Source organism: Ahaetulla prasina, chromosome 2 (genome assembly GCF_028640845.1).
Source record: "Ahaetulla prasina isolate Xishuangbanna chromosome 2, ASM2864084v1, whole genome shotgun sequence".
In the NCBI taxonomy this organism is placed as follows: Eukaryota; Metazoa; Chordata; class Lepidosauria; order Squamata; family Colubridae; genus Ahaetulla; species Ahaetulla prasina.
In genome coordinates this window covers 206,857,973-206,876,898 of record NC_080540.1, presented here as the reverse complement: position 1 = coordinate 206,876,898, position 18,926 = coordinate 206,857,973, and the positions used below count along the sequence as shown (strand labels likewise).

The following is an 18,926-nucleotide window of genomic DNA, read 5'->3' as shown; positions in this document are numbered from 1 at the left end:
GATGATTGTAGGGGTATAATTAAGTTGGGATGAAATTTTTTTAGCATACGTTTGTTTTATTTTTAACTATACCTTGTGCTCGTTCCGGGAAGTCGGGGGGGGAGGGGGGTTGTGAAGGGAGGGGGGAGGGGAGGGGGGGGAAAGGGGGAAAATTTTTCTGTAAAACTTTTTGAATAAATAAAAAAAAAAAGTCCCTTCCCCTGCACCCACATGTCCATCACATGGTCCAATCAATCCACCATCTCAACTGGAGATGTTTCTCCAGTCATGCCTCTCCAGGTGCATGCTGAACGTCCTTGACTCTCATAGAAAAGAATGTTGTTGTGGCTAAATAACTCTATCAACTCCATACAACCCCCCTCCCTCCCACTTTCCCACAGCACTAAGTGTGGCATCCCTAAAGATCCAAAGAAAAAGATGGCCTCCAGGGCTGACACTGTCCATCTGAAAGCTCTCTGCAGGATTTCCTACCAAATGCAGAAAAGGATAGCTTTCTAATGGCTGAATACATGTTTTTGTTTTTATTTTTCAATAAACGTTCAAAATGAAAAAATAATATTGTACAAATATTACATGAGAATGTAATCAAAGACAATAATTCAACATATAATATCTAGCATATAACAAGACAAGGGAAAAAGAAAAGAGGAAAAAGGACAGAGGAAAAACAAAACAAAATGTTACTGTATGTTAGAAAATAACTGAGTAAACAATTATAAGGAATTTGCCTAGATCACCAACCAATTAAATAAACAAGCCTTTAGGTTAATACAGTTTCACTTCCAATTGATAAGATTAAGCTGTGAAGATAACATACATGGTACAGCTATTAAAAGATTACTGCAATCCTCTGGTCTCATACTGTAACAGTTCTAGGATCTAGAATGGGCAATATGCTATCTGTGGGTCTCCTATTAGAAGGCTATCACATCCTTTCTAGTACTGTCACAATTCACTTGTGTGCCTCATATTTAGATGCCTATTTTCATCAGCAAGCAAAAACATAACTAATGTGTTATGCCTCAAAAATCTAAACAGACGTTTTGGAAAAAGAGGGAGGTGGTAGAAAGAATAAATAAAGACTACTTCAGCTTCAATCACAACAATACAAGAGCAAACAATAGATTTAAACTTAATGTTAACCGCTTCAATCTTGATTGCAGAAAATATGACTTCTGTAACAGAGTTGTTAATGCTTGGAACACACTACCTGACTCTGTGGTCTCTTCTCAAAATCCCCAAAGCTTTAACCAAAAACTGTCTACTATTGACCTCACCCCATTCCTAAGAGGTCCGTAAGGGGCGTGCATAAGAGCACAAACCTGCCTACCATTCCTGTCCTATTGTTTTCTTTCATTATATCCAATTAATATAGTTATTGCATGCTTATGCTTATATATATGTGCTTATATATTATATAGTTACTTTCATGCTTATGCTTATATATACTGTTGTGACAAAATAAATAAATAAAATAAAATAAAATAAAATACACCACAGTATCAGTCCCATCTTTCACAATAGAAACCACCATAGCACTTCGCTATTTCGCCATTAAACAAGAAGCAGCCAACCAGGAAACTCAAGCAATGGGACTGAAGCTCTTGAGAAGAACCAAGGATTAATTGTCTGTTGTATTATATTTTATCGGAGAGGTGGAATGCCAGTTTATTAATTAAAACAAATAACTTTAACAGGGGCATGCATAAGAGCACAAATGTGCCTACCATTCCTGTCCTATTGTTTCCTTTCGTTATAGCCAATTAATATAGTTATTATATACTCATACTCATATATATGCTTATATATTGTATAATTATTTCATGCTTATGCTTATATATACTGTGTGACAAAATAAATAAATAAATAAAATAAATAAAAATAAATAAAATACATATGCAAAAATGACCAAAAAAAAAGATACTTTTCTCACCCTTGACAAGGCCATAAATTATTTATTTATTTATTTATTTATTCGTATTTCTATACCGCCCTATCTCCCTAAGGACTCAGGGCGGTGTACAGCCATATAAAAACACACAAATATACAAAATAAAACATTCATCTAAAAAACTTATTATAAAGGCCAAATATTTAAAATAAAATATAAATAATAAAACCCAATTTAAAACCAAAGCTAAAATTTAGTCATTTAAAAATTTAAAACCCTAGTCCAGTCCTGTACAAATGAATAGATGTGTCTTAAGCTCGCGGCGGAAGGTCCGAAGGTCAGGAATTTGACGAAGTCCTGGGGGAAGCTCGTTCCAGAGGGTGGGAGCCCCCACAGAAAAGGCTCTTCCCCTGGGCGTCGCCAGTCGGCACTGCCTGGCTGACGGCACCCTGAGGAGTCCCTCTCTGTGAGAGCGCACGGGTCGGTGGGAGGCATTCGGTGGCAGCAGACGGTCCCGTAAGTAACCCGGCCCTATGCCATGTAAAGTTACAATCCATTTGTTTGCAAGGTGCTAGTCAACATGCCCCTCCTACAAACTATTTCATGGTTTTTAAGATAGTTCTCTGAACATCTTTGTGTAAGGAAAGCCGGTTTTTCTTCAGGACATTTCAGAATATGGAAGAAAGGAACCCACAACTGCAGTATTACAACTTCAATATACATTACATACCGAATTGTATCTAATTTGCAGTGGTCCAGTGTCAACTTGTTAAATTATAGTTCTTTAATACGTTCTGATTTGAGTGAATGAATGAATATCATAGAAACATTATTATGATAAAACAATGAAGGTCATACTTTAAAATTCTCTACCATCTGTTCTAAAATACTAAACACATTTAACAATAATTGCAGAATATACCATCCAGTATCATTCCTGTTAATTTCTGGCACTGAGAAGTATACCTTGGCTCTTACACTTTCTATAAAAATATTTATCAAAACTCTATCTTTATTTGACTTCATGCTATCCCACCTGTTATTCTTTTTCATGGAATACTATTTTTACCATATTACAGACAATATGTATATTGCCATCATACCTATCAGATTTTTCTGAATCTCTTACAGGTTTCCTCCAAGAGCAAATTACATATTATCTTTAACAGGATGTACATTATTTTAATGAAAACCAGTCTCAGGATTCTGTACTTTTGAACAAAATATTCATTAGTCTTTTATTTATACAGTATAAATACAGTTTTTTTCAAAAGTAAATAAACACCTGGAACTGGAAGGCCATGAGTCTATGCAGAGAAAGTGTGAAGCATTTTCTCTTAACTTTTCACTATCTCAAAATGGACAGCGTTAAAGCTTTAACTTTCATTTTTTTAAGATGTTGGCACTTTCATACATCCATATTAACGTACTTTGCCTCTCTTGCAAATTACTATTGTAGCTCAGAGTAAAGAACTAAAAAACTCAATTGCCAACCTATTCATTCCCTGAAACTTATTTTGTTTCTGCAATATAGCTTTTTCTAAAAGTCTGTTATTATTATTTTCAAGGAGGTTGATAATTCCATGGATAGACCCATTATTTTACATTCAGAAAGCTCTGGACTGATTGAATGCATTTACGGATAATAGGACTAATTTACTGTTGCATCGCTGACCATGTATAGTTAGTAAGTAAGTCACTTACTAGTAATTTAGTAATAACATCTTGCTTTACTGCTGTACACCTCACAGGGTAACTGCTCACTTCTCTTTCAAAAATGCTGTACAGTATTTGTATCATGGGAAGATCGAGAAATAAAGAGGAAAAGGTTTTTACGCTCCTGTGTTTAACTTTTATACACACAAACACATACAAATAAAGATAGCTACTTTGTGACACTTAGTCTGTCCCCAGGACAAAAGCATAAACACAAATAAAAGTACATTCCATTTTAAAGCGAGATTGCTATAGTGATTAACGCAGCAGGCTAGAAACCAGGAGACTGTGAGTTCTAGTCCTGCCTTAGGTTTAAAGCCAGCTCAGTGATTTTGGGTTAGTCACTTTCTCTCAGCCCTTCTCTCAGAAGGAAGCAATGGCAAACCACTTCTGAAAAATCTTGCCAAGAAAACTGCAAGGACTTGTCCAGGGAATCTCTGAGACTCAGACACAATTGAACAGAAGAGGGAGAAAAATCATTCTATTTACTGTGCAAGTCATTCCCTAACTGCTTTCCATGCATTTACACATCCCAAACATGAAGTCTTTTTCTAGTAAATGCTGAATTATATAGTATTAATAAATGTAACTTGTTGGCAAACAAAAAAAGGGCTGCAATGAATTATGAAATTCATCTGAGATAAGGAAGTAGCCAGGTTTAGGTTAGTTTCTGATACCCATTAACACATTAAATGCAAGAGCAGGTGAATAGCTTATACTTATAAGGTTGAAAATATGTTTTTTAACCGTTCAGTTTTAAAAAGCTGTTTTTAATTGGGAATAATGTGAAATCATTGGATCCCTATAAGATTCAAAAAAAATTCATGGAGAGTGTGAAGAAAGGAAATGTATAAGCAATGTTATAGAATGTAGTCTCCAACAATTCCGCAAACTATTTTGACTAACAGTTCATGAAATACTATTTCCTTAAAATTAATGTTGACTGTATAGCATACAATATGCACAAAAACAATTTTTAATACGGGGAAAAAAATCTCCACCTTGTTTTATTTCTCCTGTGTCTGCATTAATCATTTGATATTAATGGTTCTCAGTGCATCTTCTGTCAAGAAATGACCTTAACACAGGAAACATTTTGTTCTCAAAAACCTTGAAAATTAACTATTAATACAGCTAAACTTGAAATACAGGATACCTGAAAGAAACCAGAGTATTCTATTATTTCATGGTTTAATGTAGTCATCAAAGTACTCACTCTCATGTTTATAAATTATATATTGCAGGATTAACTTCCCCGGATTAACCTGTTTAAAAATAACAGATTATGAAAAGGGAGGTTAGTAAACTTTATGTATCTGGAATTGAATCACCCAAAAAGGATTTACAGCTCAAGGCTTCATTCTTTCAAGAATCTGTACCTGATATTTAATTTAATTTTATCACATAAAATACAAAAACAATTTTACTGTTGTTATTTTCTTAGAGCTATAATTATTGAATGTACTTTTATCTATATATATAAATCAAGAAAGTAGGGATTTTTCACAGAGGTGTAGGTCCTATAATATACTTTAATAAAATGAAGAATAGACTATTTAATTTTTCTTTGCAAAGTATTAAATGATTATTACTTAATATACTCCAAGTATTATATTAGCAGGCTAGTCAAAGTATGTTTCATCAGGAAGGAATGAACAGAAGAGTTTAATCTAGAGATTTCAAGTGAAAAAAAATATTTTAAAAAAGATATTTTCTTTTTCTTCAGATAAAGGTTCATGCATAGTATGTCTTCGATACTTCAAAATTCAGAGTAGCCAGGAATTATTTTACAGTATACCTACAGGTAGGCCTCAATTGGGATCAGATTTCCAGTCATAAATTGTTATGGTTATAACTCCAGGCTCCTGTGTGACCAGACCTGAGTTTACATTTTTTGCAGTGGCTGTTAAATGAATCACCATGGTTAAGTGGACCCACAGTAGTTAAGTGAACGCCATGTCCCTAAGTATGAACCCGTTCTTCCAAATGAACGGTTTTTACCAGAAACTAGCAAAAAAATCCAAATCACAATCACGTGACTGTGAGCTGCAGCAATCAATCACAAAGGTTAGCTGGTTGCCAAACACTCTAAATGTGGTCACATGATCAGAGGAGCACGACACAACTTTTTATAATGGCCAGAAGTGCTTTACTAGCCCTAAAGCCTCCATTCTGGGCCTACTGTAATTTAAAATGGTTGTTAACTGACCAGTCACAAATCAAGGACTACATATAGTTCAAAAGTTTATAATCACTCTAGATCTTTATGTATCTTATCAAATCATCTCGAAATAGACCAAAAACATATTTGTGATACAAATTTGATTCTTAAGTTAACGGTGATAATGGAAAAACCAAACATCTGCATGAGCTATTATTAATTATCTTAAGCACAAGAAAAAAGTATGAAATATTCTTAAAAAAACAGGACTTGTACCACAGGCCCATACAGCAAGAATTCCTCTTGCAATCATGATACTTGGAGGGCAATTATATAAAATAGATATTGTAAAAGGAAAAAAGTTAGCTATTATCTACAATTTGAGATGAAATTCCGAAGTATCTCAGAACAATGGGTTAAGATCCCAACTTGTCCATTACAAAATGCAATGAAGTATGAAACAAATGCCACTGCTGCAACCATCTTGTTAGCAGGTGCCCTCATACACAACTTGAATCAACTCTAAAAATGCAAACCACATGAACCTTGCCAAATCTTAATATGTGACATATGTACATATCCAGTGGTGGGATTTAGCCAGTTCGGGAGAACCAGTTGTTAACTTTCTGAGCAGTTTGGTGAACTGGTTGTTGGAAGAAATCATTAAGGCAGAGAACCAGTTGTTAAATTATTTGAATCCCACCACTGTACATAACTATTTGAATTCTATGGATAAAGAACCTCTTAAGCTGCAGGGCATTTATATCACCATTTACTCAACTTTTCAAATCTTCAACATAACTTGCCAGTTTGACTGAAGTGTGAAACACAAGCTGGGAAGTGGGGCCATGGCAGACAGTCACCTACAAACACAAAAGCACCATATGGAGCTTACCTCCTTTTCACAAAGTGGGTTTCAAATGTAGTTATTATATAGATAGATCTCATCACATATTCTAAGGAATTGTAATCATCATAAATCTGATGAAACCAGGAAATAATGGACTTTGCAAATGTGAAATATTTGTACACAGGCACACCTATGATAAAATTCAAAAGGGATGTGGAATATTTTTTTCCTGTTTCAAAAGAAAAATATGAAAATGTTGCTAGGAATTTCAACAGATGGAAAATACCTAATCAAATGGGAGTAGAGGAGATAAATGAGATGCACCTGGTTATTAATAATACAGATGCTCTCTGCTACATATGTTTTCAGAGCTTCCATCAGATACTCAGATACTTAGAAATAAATCTTGGTTAATTTAGTGATATTTATTTCAAAATAAATAATTTGAGAGTATTTCCCAAATCAAAGGCTATTCCTTTTCCCCAATTAAAGCACTGTAGAAAAAAATGGGTTGGAAAATTTGGAAACAATAAATAATCCTCCTTACATCTTTTTAATGAAAAAGTCTGCAAATAAGAAGCCTCTTCTTACATAATAGCATAAATAATGTGAATGTACAGGAGTGTTGTAAAGATGGAAATTGTGATGTAAAGTGAAGAAAATGGTCTAATAAAAATAAACGGAAAAAAAGAAGCCTCTTCTGAAAACTGCTTCCAGTTTATCATCATGATTTTCACTTTCCATTTACAATATGATAGTAAAGATTAAATTTGCAGGGTTTGTTTTTTTTTCCAAAAGTTTCTTACAGCTTAATCTTATCCATTCTTTTTCTCATTCTTTCACTAGATTTCCTCTGTATATTTCTCTGGTTAGGTAGCACAGGAAAACTTATAAACTTCCATAAACAGAGATCTTGAGAGAAACACTGATTCAGTCTATTTTATCTGACTAAAATTATTTGTACAATCTCAAATAGTGGATATCACGTTACCATCCAGTTCTTCTGTATAATAAGTAATACTGACATTGCTCAAGTACTTCAAAACTTTTTCATACTTTTATGAGAAAATAGAACAATAAAAAGCAGCAAAAATATTAATATATCTAAATTTTAATGTACACACATAGGTGTACATGAAGATATATCTATGAAATGCAAGTGCAGGGCAGAAAGCCATCATTTTTTAAAATACGATATAAATAATTGCACTTCATTGTACAGAATTTACACTCTCAAAAGATCTAGATTAGTGAGGTCTTGAACTGAGTTGAACTTTGAAATAAAACTCCATTAAATTGAAAAGACATGTGATGTGCCCAGTTATGTGATTGGGAAGCAACTTTATTCCTCACAAACATGCCCAGACATAGGTATCAAGTTGTAGGTAAGTATAGTCAAGTACAGTTATACACACATGCACATACAGACACAAACATCAATAAATTATTTGTTCTGGTTAGTGTCAGTTAGTTCACATCTCAGCAATTGAAAAATAAAAAAGAATCTTGTCAATGACAAAAAGAACAGCATATTCCATTTAAATATATTTTTGGAAGATGCTGTCAATTTTAAAAGTAGATTTTTCTCATAAAATAATGGACTGTCAGATGGAGAAGACAAAATGTTCCTTCTTCCTTTCAACAGCTAAAGTAAGGACAGTAGAATCGCAACCAAGTGACACATCAAAACTTGTGACACAGATGAATGAATTTAAAGCTGTTGTAACTTCTGCACACAAATTCCCTCACTCAAATATATTTTTTACTTCCCTTCCCTCATTTTTAATCAATTCCTACTCTCTCAATCTTCTTCAGAATCCTTTAGATTAGAGTGGGTGGGCTAGAAATGTTTTTAATAAAACACCCAAAAAATTACTTTACTGACATAAAATCATTAAGAAAAACTGACTCTTGATGGATATTGACATTTGCAAGAATTTTACCTCCACTAGACTTTGCTGCCAATTAAGACTCTGACCTAAATTCAGGTGGCAGCCATAAAACTGGAGTTATCTTCTGTAACCTTTCCAATATTTTTTTTAAAAAAACATAATGAAGAAACAGTTCCCTCTCTTGAAATTGCCTGAATTGTGAGAAATTCTATTACAATTTCCATTAGCCAGGTCAAATGCAGCATTTTTCATCAGTGACTTTAGTTTGAACCCAATTAGCTCTGGAGTTGTGCAGGCTTGATACTAGTCCAGGATGGGTCAACATCCACCCCTTACATATTGAAGGAGATTGGTCAGTATATCGTATTATTCGGGGGGAGGGGACATCTCACAGGGCACAATTTTGTAGTATGTTAACCGCATATTTTTGATTTGCAATCTTGTTCAGAGGTAAATTGTTTGTATCTTTATAGGACTACGTCCTTGCAAGGGTGGGGGGTGGAATCTGAACATAACAATGAGGTTCTAATTAGCATGAGGGACTGCTAAGAGGAAGATGAACGAGCACATATCCACAAAGAATTCTAATCCTGGGCAAATGTCTCAAAACTAAGTTTTCCTCCTCTCGAGGACGTATCAAGCAAGACCCGCCTTGCGTGGAGTGGAGCGCTTCTCGGAATCGGACTCTCCTAATATCAAAAGCAACCATCCTAATAGGATTGCATGGCAAGCCGGACATTTGCCGGTCGACTTCCTCGAAAACGAGCCACCCTCACGGCCAACCCTTTAGGCATCCCAACCCAGAAGCGTCCGGCCGGCTCGGTTTTCCCTTTCTCGTGGCTTTGGGCAGGTGTGAGCGCTGCCCGGCGGGAGGAAGGGAAAAAAAAAGTGTGAGGGGGAAACATCGAAGGCCGGCGAGAGCCTCGCGGGCCCCTCCTCGCCAGCGTCAGCGGCGCGCGCGAGCTGCCAGCCAGCTGCTCCGCTGACGTCACGGCCCAACCCTGCTTTTTTCTCTCTGTGTGTGTGTATGTGTGTGTATGTGCGTCTCTCTCTCTCTCTCTCTCTCTCTCCCTCCCCTCCTTCCTCTTTCCCCTCCCCACGTGTTGGAGAGAGTAAAGTTTGTTGTTTCCCGTCGTCAGGGCGACCTTCCCTAGCCCCCGCAAATGGGCGGGGCTCCGAGGCGAGGGCGGGGCGGGGCGGAGCTGGCTTGGAGTTTATAAGTAAGGCAACGGCGGGCGCGCGGCTTGACAGTTCGGGCCGCGCGGGCATCCTTTCTCCGCCGAAAAGAGGGGCAGAGAAAAGGAAAGAGAAAAAAAAGCCGGAGCGCGCGCGTGCGAGCGAGAGGGAGAAAAAAAGAAAAAGAGAGCTGAAGAGAGAGAGCAAGAGAAAAAGCGCCAGCTCCACCCGCCAGTTAGCCAGCCAGCCAGGGACACGCGGCGGCTGTGGGAAACTCCAGAAGTCCCCTCATGGCAGCGGCGCGAGCAGGGAATCCCCAGGAATTGCCTCGCGCCTTCCAGCTGTTGGTGTTGCTGCTGACGCTGCCGCCGATTTGCGAAGCGGCTCCGGCTGCTGCTGCTGCTGCTGCTGCTGCTATTACTACTGCTACTCCCTGGCGGGGCTTCTCCTCCTCCTCGTAGGAGTCGCTCGCTGCAAGACATCTCCGCAGCCTTTCGTCCAAAGGACTTTTTCGTTGTTTTTAGCGTGACTATTCTACTTGCAATATACTGGGTGTATATACATATATACATATATATGTGTATATATTATATATATATATATATTTCTCCACAGCTAGGTTAAACTAGATAGCCGTTTTCTGTGCCTTCCGACCACGCAGCGGCTCTTGACACGTTAATGAGGTGGGTGGCATTCCTCTTCCTCCTCCTCCTCCCTCCCTCCCTCCCCCCTTTTTTTGGTCTGCTCCTTTTTAATTTTTTTTGCCCTGCCTCGACCCGAGCTTGGAATTAAAAAAAAGTTTCGGTGTGCAGAATCCAACGGCGGAGCTGTTCTTTCTCCTTCCCCCTCCTCTCTTCCCTCGCTCCCTCCTTCCCTCGCTCCCTCCTTCTTGGATGCAGCCGTCCCTCGTCGGTGGCTTGACTCTCCCTCTGACATTTTTGCAGGCAGCCGCCCCCCGGCGAGTTTGACATGGCACTCAGCGGCACCCTCCTCCCTTCCATCTCCACCTTCGCCACGGCGGGCACGGCCGGCAGGGAAAAAGCCTTGAGACAAGCAGGTGGCCACAACGTGAGTATTTCGGTGTAGTATTTGGGTGTAGTAGCGGAGGAATTCTGCAGCGTGTGGGAAGAATTTTACCTGGGATCAGCCCCGACATCGCTCGAAGGAGAATACATACCGTGTGTATATAAATGCATGAGAATGTGCTTGAACAGGTGTAGAGTTCGCCTCTTGTGCCACCCGGAGAAAAGTCCTGTACAACGCGGCGAATCCTTCCCTCGCTTTGCTGGAAAAAAGGCTGTCGAATTAAGCAGGCTTTTCCCCCCCTTCTTATTTTTAAAGGAGTTGGGTGTTGATGAACAGTGTGGGAAGAAAATGATTTTTTTTAAGGCAAAAATGGAGCCAAGAAACATGTTCCCCCAGAATCTGGAAAGCAATTGGATTCTGATCAGAGTTCTAATCAGAGTTCCAGAAATAAATCAAAAGTTCTTCCCTGGTGCAGCTATCTTTACTATAAAACAGGAAGCGGGCTTTAAAAAAAAAAGTAAAGGAAGTCATTCTAACTTTTGTGGTATAGTTTTATAGGTACACCTATCTATGAGCATGTGAGATTTTTCTCCAAAGTAATCCAGAGATTAACTGCCTTACTAAAAACATAACGCACAAATCCACGCTGGGTGCACACTAACCCCAAATGCACCATGGCTAATTTAATCGTGATGTACTCATTCAGACTTTCTGAGTTTGCCCAACACAAGGAACCATCAGCTAAACTCCTGGGCTGGGTTTGGCAATCCATTTGGCTAAAATGTGATTTGCTAGTTGTAGTTCAGTGTGCCGTATAAATGCAAAGGTGGGGTTTTTTTTCTTTTCCCTCAATTCTTGGATTGTGGCAAAAACTTCTTTACCATTTGCGTAGGCATAGATTTTGCTTCGAGTTAAAACATCAGCATTTTGTATGAAGTGAGAGGAAACACCCATGGATAGAAAAATATACCATGAAGGAATACAATGCATTAAATAAGAAACTCAAGTATGTGGCATATCACAAACCAAAATCATGGGTGTGGATGGAGATGTTTAATACATTGGCAGCCTCTGGAAATATATACACCTACTCATGTGCCTAGGTTAGCTTTTCTTTGTATCGTTTCAGGCTGATGCCTTGCTTCTCTAGCTGCTATTGTACAATGCATGCAGCCTCAGAAAACGCCTACATATGCCTAATTATTAATGAGTACAATCTAATGCATTAATGTGGCATGTGCAGTTATTGCAAAATATTTTCCTAAATCTATGACTACATCAAAAAAACTTTTTTTTTTTTGGTGGTGGTGGTGGTGGGAGTTTCTGTCATGTATACTCATCATATTTACTGGGTCTGGAAGAAAGCTTTAATACATAGAAGTACTGGAAATGTACATATAACCTATATGCAGAGGCAGTTTAGTAAGTATAAGCTAATGACAGGATTGCAAAGTGATGCCTTTATTTTTATCTTGTGACTTTTGAGCAGAATGCTGCTTATGCTAGACACTAATAATTATGGCTTTAAAATGAGTTAGTTAAGCCCTGTAGTTTCAGACTTGACAGTTAAAATTCTGGCATAAGCTCATAAACTAGGACTACTTTGTGTCCCCCTAAAAATCACGTGCCACAAAATGGAGAAGAAAAATGAGCAGTTCCGTGTTAGCGTGTGATAGTTTGAAAATCGTTTACACCTGGGCCGAAAAACTCTAGCAGATTTTTGAAAAGAAAATTCCTAACATATATTTTTGTAATCAGGTTATTTAAGTCAGTCTTTCTCAAAGATACCCTCACAACGTTGAATATTTAATTTCATAGCTCCACTTTTCAGCAGTTGATTTCTTTAAGCTATAATAACCACTGTTTCAAATGTATACAGAGGAGGTTTTTTTGTTTAAAAAAAAAAGAGTACTAACCCAGTGGCACTATGGTAGAGTTGCCAATTCAATTATAGGATCCAAAAAGTCATATTTTTTTTGCTGTATGTCTATTAATAACTAGTACTTGTTTTTTTCTTATGCTTTTCTAGACTTAAAAAGTCTACTTGACGTCTTAGTTGATTTTGCCAGCAAATAAAAGAAGACTTTCCATTAATGCTACATTTTTATCTTCTTCACACAGAAGTGGAGGGAGGAGCTTTCTCACCTCAAACGGATCCCACCTGTGCTGACAGGACGGCATTTTGACTTCTCTTCTGAGCTGGAAAACACCACAAACGGCAACAGTGGGACTATGTCAAGGCGGGAGACAGAGGAGTTGAATGAGCTTCTGGACTTTGATTTCATCTTGTCGAATTCCCTGATGCCCCAGGAGCAGCCCACAGCCGCCGCTGCAGTTGTGAGTGCTCCTGGTTCTTCACCCTCTGTCACAAGCAGCACCTGCCCTCCTGTGACCACCTGTGATTTTTCCTACCAGCTGCAAAGGGAAGATCACCCTGGAGGTATAATGTACACTAGAGAACATGTTCCAGCCGCCCCTTTCAACCTGGCTGATATAAATGATGTGTCCCCTTCGGGTGGATTTGTAGCTGAACTGATGAGGCCAGATCTGGACCCTGTTTATATGCAACAGCAACAGCAGCAGACCCAGCAGCCACCTCCTCCACCACCTCTTCCACTAGGCAGCCTTCATGGGAAATTTGTGTTGAAGGCTACAGTGAACATGGGAGAATGCAATAACCACATCAAGAACAGTGTTGCTGCGGTGGCTTCCCCCTGCACAGATGGACCTGTGCCCCCTTCGGTGTACAACCATGTGCCCAGAATGTGCCCCAAAATCAAGCAAGAGGCAGCCCCTTCGTGCACCATGGGCCAATCCCATGGAAATAGTCCAAGGGCCCAACCACACGACTTCTCTTTGGGTCGGCCGTTACCTAGTAGGACTAATCCTCCCTTGACTCCAGAGGAGATGATGTCTCCTAGAGACTGCCACCCTTCCCCCCAGGGCTTAAGTCATTCAACTCTTCCACTTCCTCCAGGCTATCATCCTGGCCCAGCCTACCCTCCTTTTCTTCCTGAGCAGCTGCCACCCAACGCCCTCCAGTATCAAGGTCAGTCTTACTATCTAAATGTTTTTGGAGAGCCTTTAAGTATGCCTCGCTTGGTACAAGGGATGATGCTGACTCCGCCCTCTTCACCTCTAGAGCTGATGCCTTCCGGGAGCTGCCTCTCTGAAGAGACCAAGCCTAAGAGGGGACGGAGGTCATGGCCCAGGAAAAGGACTGCCACACACACCTGTGAATATGCAGGCTGTGGTAAAACATATACAAAGAGCTCTCATCTCAAAGCACACCTTCGGACCCATACAGGTAAGGGCGGTTTAATAATGCTTTGCTCTTAATAGTACAAGAAGACTATTCTGATATAGACAATTCAGTATTTTACTGAAAGGCAATTGGGATTAGTTACGTTTATTGCTTAGATATCCTCTGCCACCTGGCCAGATGTTGTAGATCACATATTTTTCAGCGCACAAAGTGTACAAAAATGGACCCAGCCATCATCCCTCTGTTGAGTCCATACTCAAGTTTTTAGAGCCAGTGGAACCTGTCTGATGAGAGATAATAGTGGGTGGAAAAAGGAAGATTGTACATCACTTTCACACCACTTTTAACTACTATTTAGCAATCATCCTATGAATGTTTTCTAAGAGGTATCTCTGAGTGTGCTTAGAACTGCAGTTTTAAACTACTACAACTCCAGCGAAAAGTCCTAGGAATTATTTGAGAGGTGCAGCATAATCCATGGCATATATGAGTGAACACTTTTGTCCTTTCCCAGAATTGCCTAACTAGGTTTTTTTTTGGTGGGGGTTGGAGGGGGATTTTGATAGAAACCTACAAATCCTGTTCAATGGATGACAGGCACACTCCTGAGCCATGTTTTGCTCTCAAACCACATCCATCCCTGAGGAAGAAGAATTGCTAGGGTTCAGTTTGTGTGGATTAGAACACAACTCTGTTATTAACACAATGAGTTAGAATAGCACCGTTTCACAACTGTATTAAATAGTGGGTTGTAGTCTTGTTCATTAACATAGGAGTTTAACTGTCAAAAGTGGATTATGGATTTGCTTTCAGATTGAAGGTGTTGGTTAAAATGGCTCAAAATGACTCACTCCTGGCAGAGGAATTGTTTTCCAGATAGATGCTTGAGCACTGCTTGCCTGGCTATGGCCATGTGGCTAGTTAATTACAAGGTAGCTAGAAATCCAAACTGAATTAAGCATGTTTATCCTGATAACATTATTGACATGTTTCTTCAGGGAAATGGATGCTGCAAATAGCCAAAATTTGTTTATTTTCTTGCTCTTGTTTTGGGTTTATAATTCCTGTTCATTCTCGTTTTCTATAAATCACCCAATCTTAGTTTACTGACTATGATTCAGGAAATCAAATTTTATATGGGGGTTGTTTTGAATTTATTAAACCAAACTGCTCTCCCACAAAGTATTGATGGTTCCCCCCCCCCCTGCATAAAAGCAACTGCCAGTCAACAGTCCTCTTGATAATTAGCTCTGGAAAATCTCTAATTCTGGATTTTCCAGCCACTTGCATAAAGTGACAAAAGTAACCAATCTAATTGGTTTTTGCTGCTAAGATTTATATAGACCACAAGTTATGAAATATTTTGCAAATTGTCAGTTTACTTCACATATCCCAAGTTGCCTCGGAAGAAAGTATCTTAGTTTCCAAAGGAGCTTAATTTAAGTCAGTATATTTAAAATGGCAATGTGCATGTGTTTTCAGATTAACTTTGTGTTAAAAGTGCAGGAGCATGAATTCTACCTTCCAACCCACCCCAATATTTTCTAAGTTATTCTAAAGGATTTATCTCCCGTTAAATAATTTGGGCTGCCATGTTAAAAAAAAAAACCTAAGCAAGATAACATCCTAATTTGAAACACTGATTTTCATTGGTTTCAGTGACATTTCCTCTATATAAGAATGGTGGAGATTATCAGCCCATTTGTGGTAACAGTGGTATAAGTGCACAGTTCAGGCATGGAATTAAACTTTCAGTTCTCCAGGTGGCTTAGGAGAATGAACTTTAAAAGAAATTTAACAAGGTTCATAGGTTGAAACTTTCATGAAAGCAACAACATATAGTTAAACATGAAAGCTTCACTAAGATGTTTCTTAGTGCTATTTTTTTTTGGGGTGGGGGTTGGTTTTGTCTGTAGCTGAAAGATGATAGGAGTACTGTAGTTCCGAGGGACACGGTGGCTCAGGGGCTAGGACGTTGAGCTTGTCGATCGAAAGGTTGGCAGTTCGGCGGTTCAAATCCCTAGTGCTGCCGTGTAACGGGCTGAGCTCCCGTTACTTGTCCCAGCTTCTGCCAACCTAGCAGTTTCGAAAGCACGTAAAAATGCAAGTAGAAAAATAGGGACCACCTTTGGTGGGAAGGTAACAGCGTTTCGTGCGCCTTTGGCGTTGAGTCATGCCGGCCACGTGACCACGGAGATGTCCTTGGACAGCGCTGGCTCTTTGGCTTTGAAACGGAGATGAGCACTGCCCCCTAGAGTTGGCAACGACTAGCACGTATGTGCGAGGGGAACCTTTACTGTAGTTCCGTACTACTTTAATCCAGAAGCTGTCAGAAAAGAATTTAAGAAAACGAGTGCATAGGTCATATTGCCACACAATCAGTAAAATTGTTTATTGTATTTTTATGTTTCTATATATGTCCTGATTTCTGAGTACATAAAGGCCGCTGACAGATAATATTTTGCAATAATTGGTGATAAAGTTGAATCATTGTTACCTATACATGTGCTGATTTTTTAAAAAGTCCTGGCCAACCACGAATATTATCTTTGTAATCTTTTGAAAGTGGAAATGCCCAAAAATAGTGAAAAAGGGGGAAAAAAGTAACATGTGCCTCTTTGGATGCCCAAAACAATTCTCATTAGCCACAGGTGGCTCTCATAGTTACAGGTTTAGTATCCTATTCCCGTTCATATTTTTTTTATTCGTCTGTTTCCAATCACGTAATTATTACAGCTTCTTTTTAATTTTTCCAAACCTAGTGAACAGAAAGGACTGTGAGCTAAACGTATATATGCATTATAGGAAAACATGTATATAATTAAACTACTTTTCAGAATTCTGGGGAAATAAATAGGCAACAGTTTATATGAGGCAATTTTGCTCAGCCAATAGAATACACGTATCCAAGTTTTCTTGAATCCGCAAGGATAGTAACAGGTGTCTCTAATCATTGGAGAATTTGTTAACGATAATTGAAATGGACTTGTATGTATTTCATGGTCCATTCATTGAGGCTTGTTCCAATATTTGTCCCAAATGCAGAAGTAATTGATGTGGCTCTTTATTTCTGAAGGTGAGAAGCCCTATCACTGTGACTGGGAAGGCTGTGGCTGGAAATTTGCCCGCTCCGATGAACTTACACGTCACTACAGAAAACATACAGGCCACCGCCCTTTCCAGTGCCAGAGGTGTGACAGAGCATTTTCCAGGTCTGACCACCTCGCCTTACACATGAAGAGGCACTTTTGAGAAGGACACAAGGAACTTTACCTTTACAGCCTGGAGAAGATTCAGTATTTGACAGCACAAGGACTGTCTTCCACACGAGGGAAGGACTCCACTTTAAAGCACTACAGAAAACCCCAGTGAAGTCTTCCAAAAAAAAAGGAGGGGATCAAAAGGAATGAACAATTTTAAACAAATGTGGATTTTTTTTAATAAACAAAGGGAACAATGACTGGATTTAAAATCATCATTCCATTTTTTTAAAAGATAAAAAAATCTGACTTGAATCTTTCTGGACTACAGAATGCCAAGGACTGACTGGAAGTCAAGGATATCAGGGTTAACACAAATGTTGAGGGAGGGATGGATGAATGGGTGGATGGATGGATGAGTGGATGAATGGATGGGAAATTACGTAGGGAACCAACTGGTGAAGACAGATATGACGCTAGTAGAACAGTAACCCTGCTTTTGAAGGTTCTTTACCTCGGTCGGGCCAAAAGCTTTACTTTTTTCCTTGGAAGAGAGAAAACCAAGTTTCCAAAGCACTTTTGTAACAATTTTAAAAGGTGTATTGTTATGGGGAGAAAGCAAATGTACATATCGTATTTAAATGGGATCTAAAAGTTGAGAAACACAAGCTTGATCCCAGATGCACCATTTGATTTTGTAAAAGGCATGTTAATTCCAAAACATTGAGCTAGCCTGGCTCATATTGTGGCAATAGTGATAAACCCACTATGATTACTCTTTGAATGTCATGCCTGTCTTCACCCTAAATTCCCTTAAAATTTCTTTTCAATGCAATATTGTAAACATGATATAATCTTGCAATTTCTTTTACTTTCCAAAAGCCATTAGTAAACTATGTCAAATGGGGAAGAAGAAGAAATTCAGGTACAGAGTTGTGGTTAAAAGTCTATTTTCATGGTGCTGAATGACATTTGGTTCTTAAGGTACCAAAAAAGGAAGCCAAAGTTCTCAAACTGCTGCATATTTGACAAGGAATTGCATTTGTCTTCCGATCTACAATTAATGATGACCTAAGTCAGGTTAATAAACCTGGTTTATTTGTGTTTGTTTAATTTTCTATGCAGACAGTCTGTAATGCACTGTGGTTTCAATGTGCAATAATTTGTACAATGGTTTATTCACAAAAATGCCTTAAGCAGAACAAATTTTTTTCTATATAGGTCTTTACATATTAAATATGTAATATAAATTTAAGGAGACTTCTATTTTGTATATTTTGTAAACTATGAAGTGAAATGAACATTTTGACAGAGTTTGTATTTTGCATATTCATTTTGCTGAAAATAACTTTTAAATAAACCTATTTTATCTGAGTGGATTTTTATGCTTTTTCTAAACCGTTTTAATGTGATGCATTAAATTGAATATTTTATATTTAGGCATAATGTTCAAGAGCTGTGATGACTCCATATTTTAAAAAGTTCTGCACTGCTTCTAGTCATCTTTACTCTGATGAAAACCCATCAAATTCAGTTTAGCTTATCCCAAAAAAAAATTATTCTGGGCTGTAATCCTAAACATACTTACCAGGAAGTAAGAACCAAACAATTCAGCATTGATTCTAATCAAGCACTGTTATATATGTTTATTCTTAATACATTTTAATTAAATCCTCCCAACTTCATTTTTTTCAGAGTCCATGCACTCCTGTATATACAGTTTAATCGGTTTGAAATAGTTAAATAGGG

At 38.4% G+C, this 18,926-nt stretch overlaps 1 protein-coding gene across 3 annotated transcripts; it reads left to right on the top strand.

Annotated features, from left to right (window-relative positions):
* Positions 1 to 9,771: 9,771 nt before the first annotated feature.
* KLF4 (KLF transcription factor 4) lies at positions 9,772 to 18,551 on the top strand. Of its 3 annotated transcripts, none has more exons than XM_058168910.1 (5): positions 9,772 to 10,369; positions 10,631 to 10,754; positions 12,837 to 13,761; positions 13,855 to 14,019; positions 17,054 to 18,551. In XM_058168910.1, the coding sequence occupies exons 1-5, from the start codon at positions 10,365 to 10,367 to the stop codon at positions 17,227 to 17,229; spliced, it is 1,395 nt and encodes a 464-aa protein (XP_058024893.1). In that variant the 5' UTR covers positions 9,772 to 10,364; the 3' UTR covers positions 17,230 to 18,551. The 3 variants fall into 3 exon arrangements, with proteins under 3 accessions (XP_058024893.1, XP_058024892.1, XP_058024891.1); XM_058168909.1 differs by having other exon boundaries at positions 12,834 to 13,761; XM_058168908.1 differs by having other exon boundaries at positions 12,834 to 14,019.
* Positions 18,552 to 18,926: the final 375 nt, after the last annotated feature.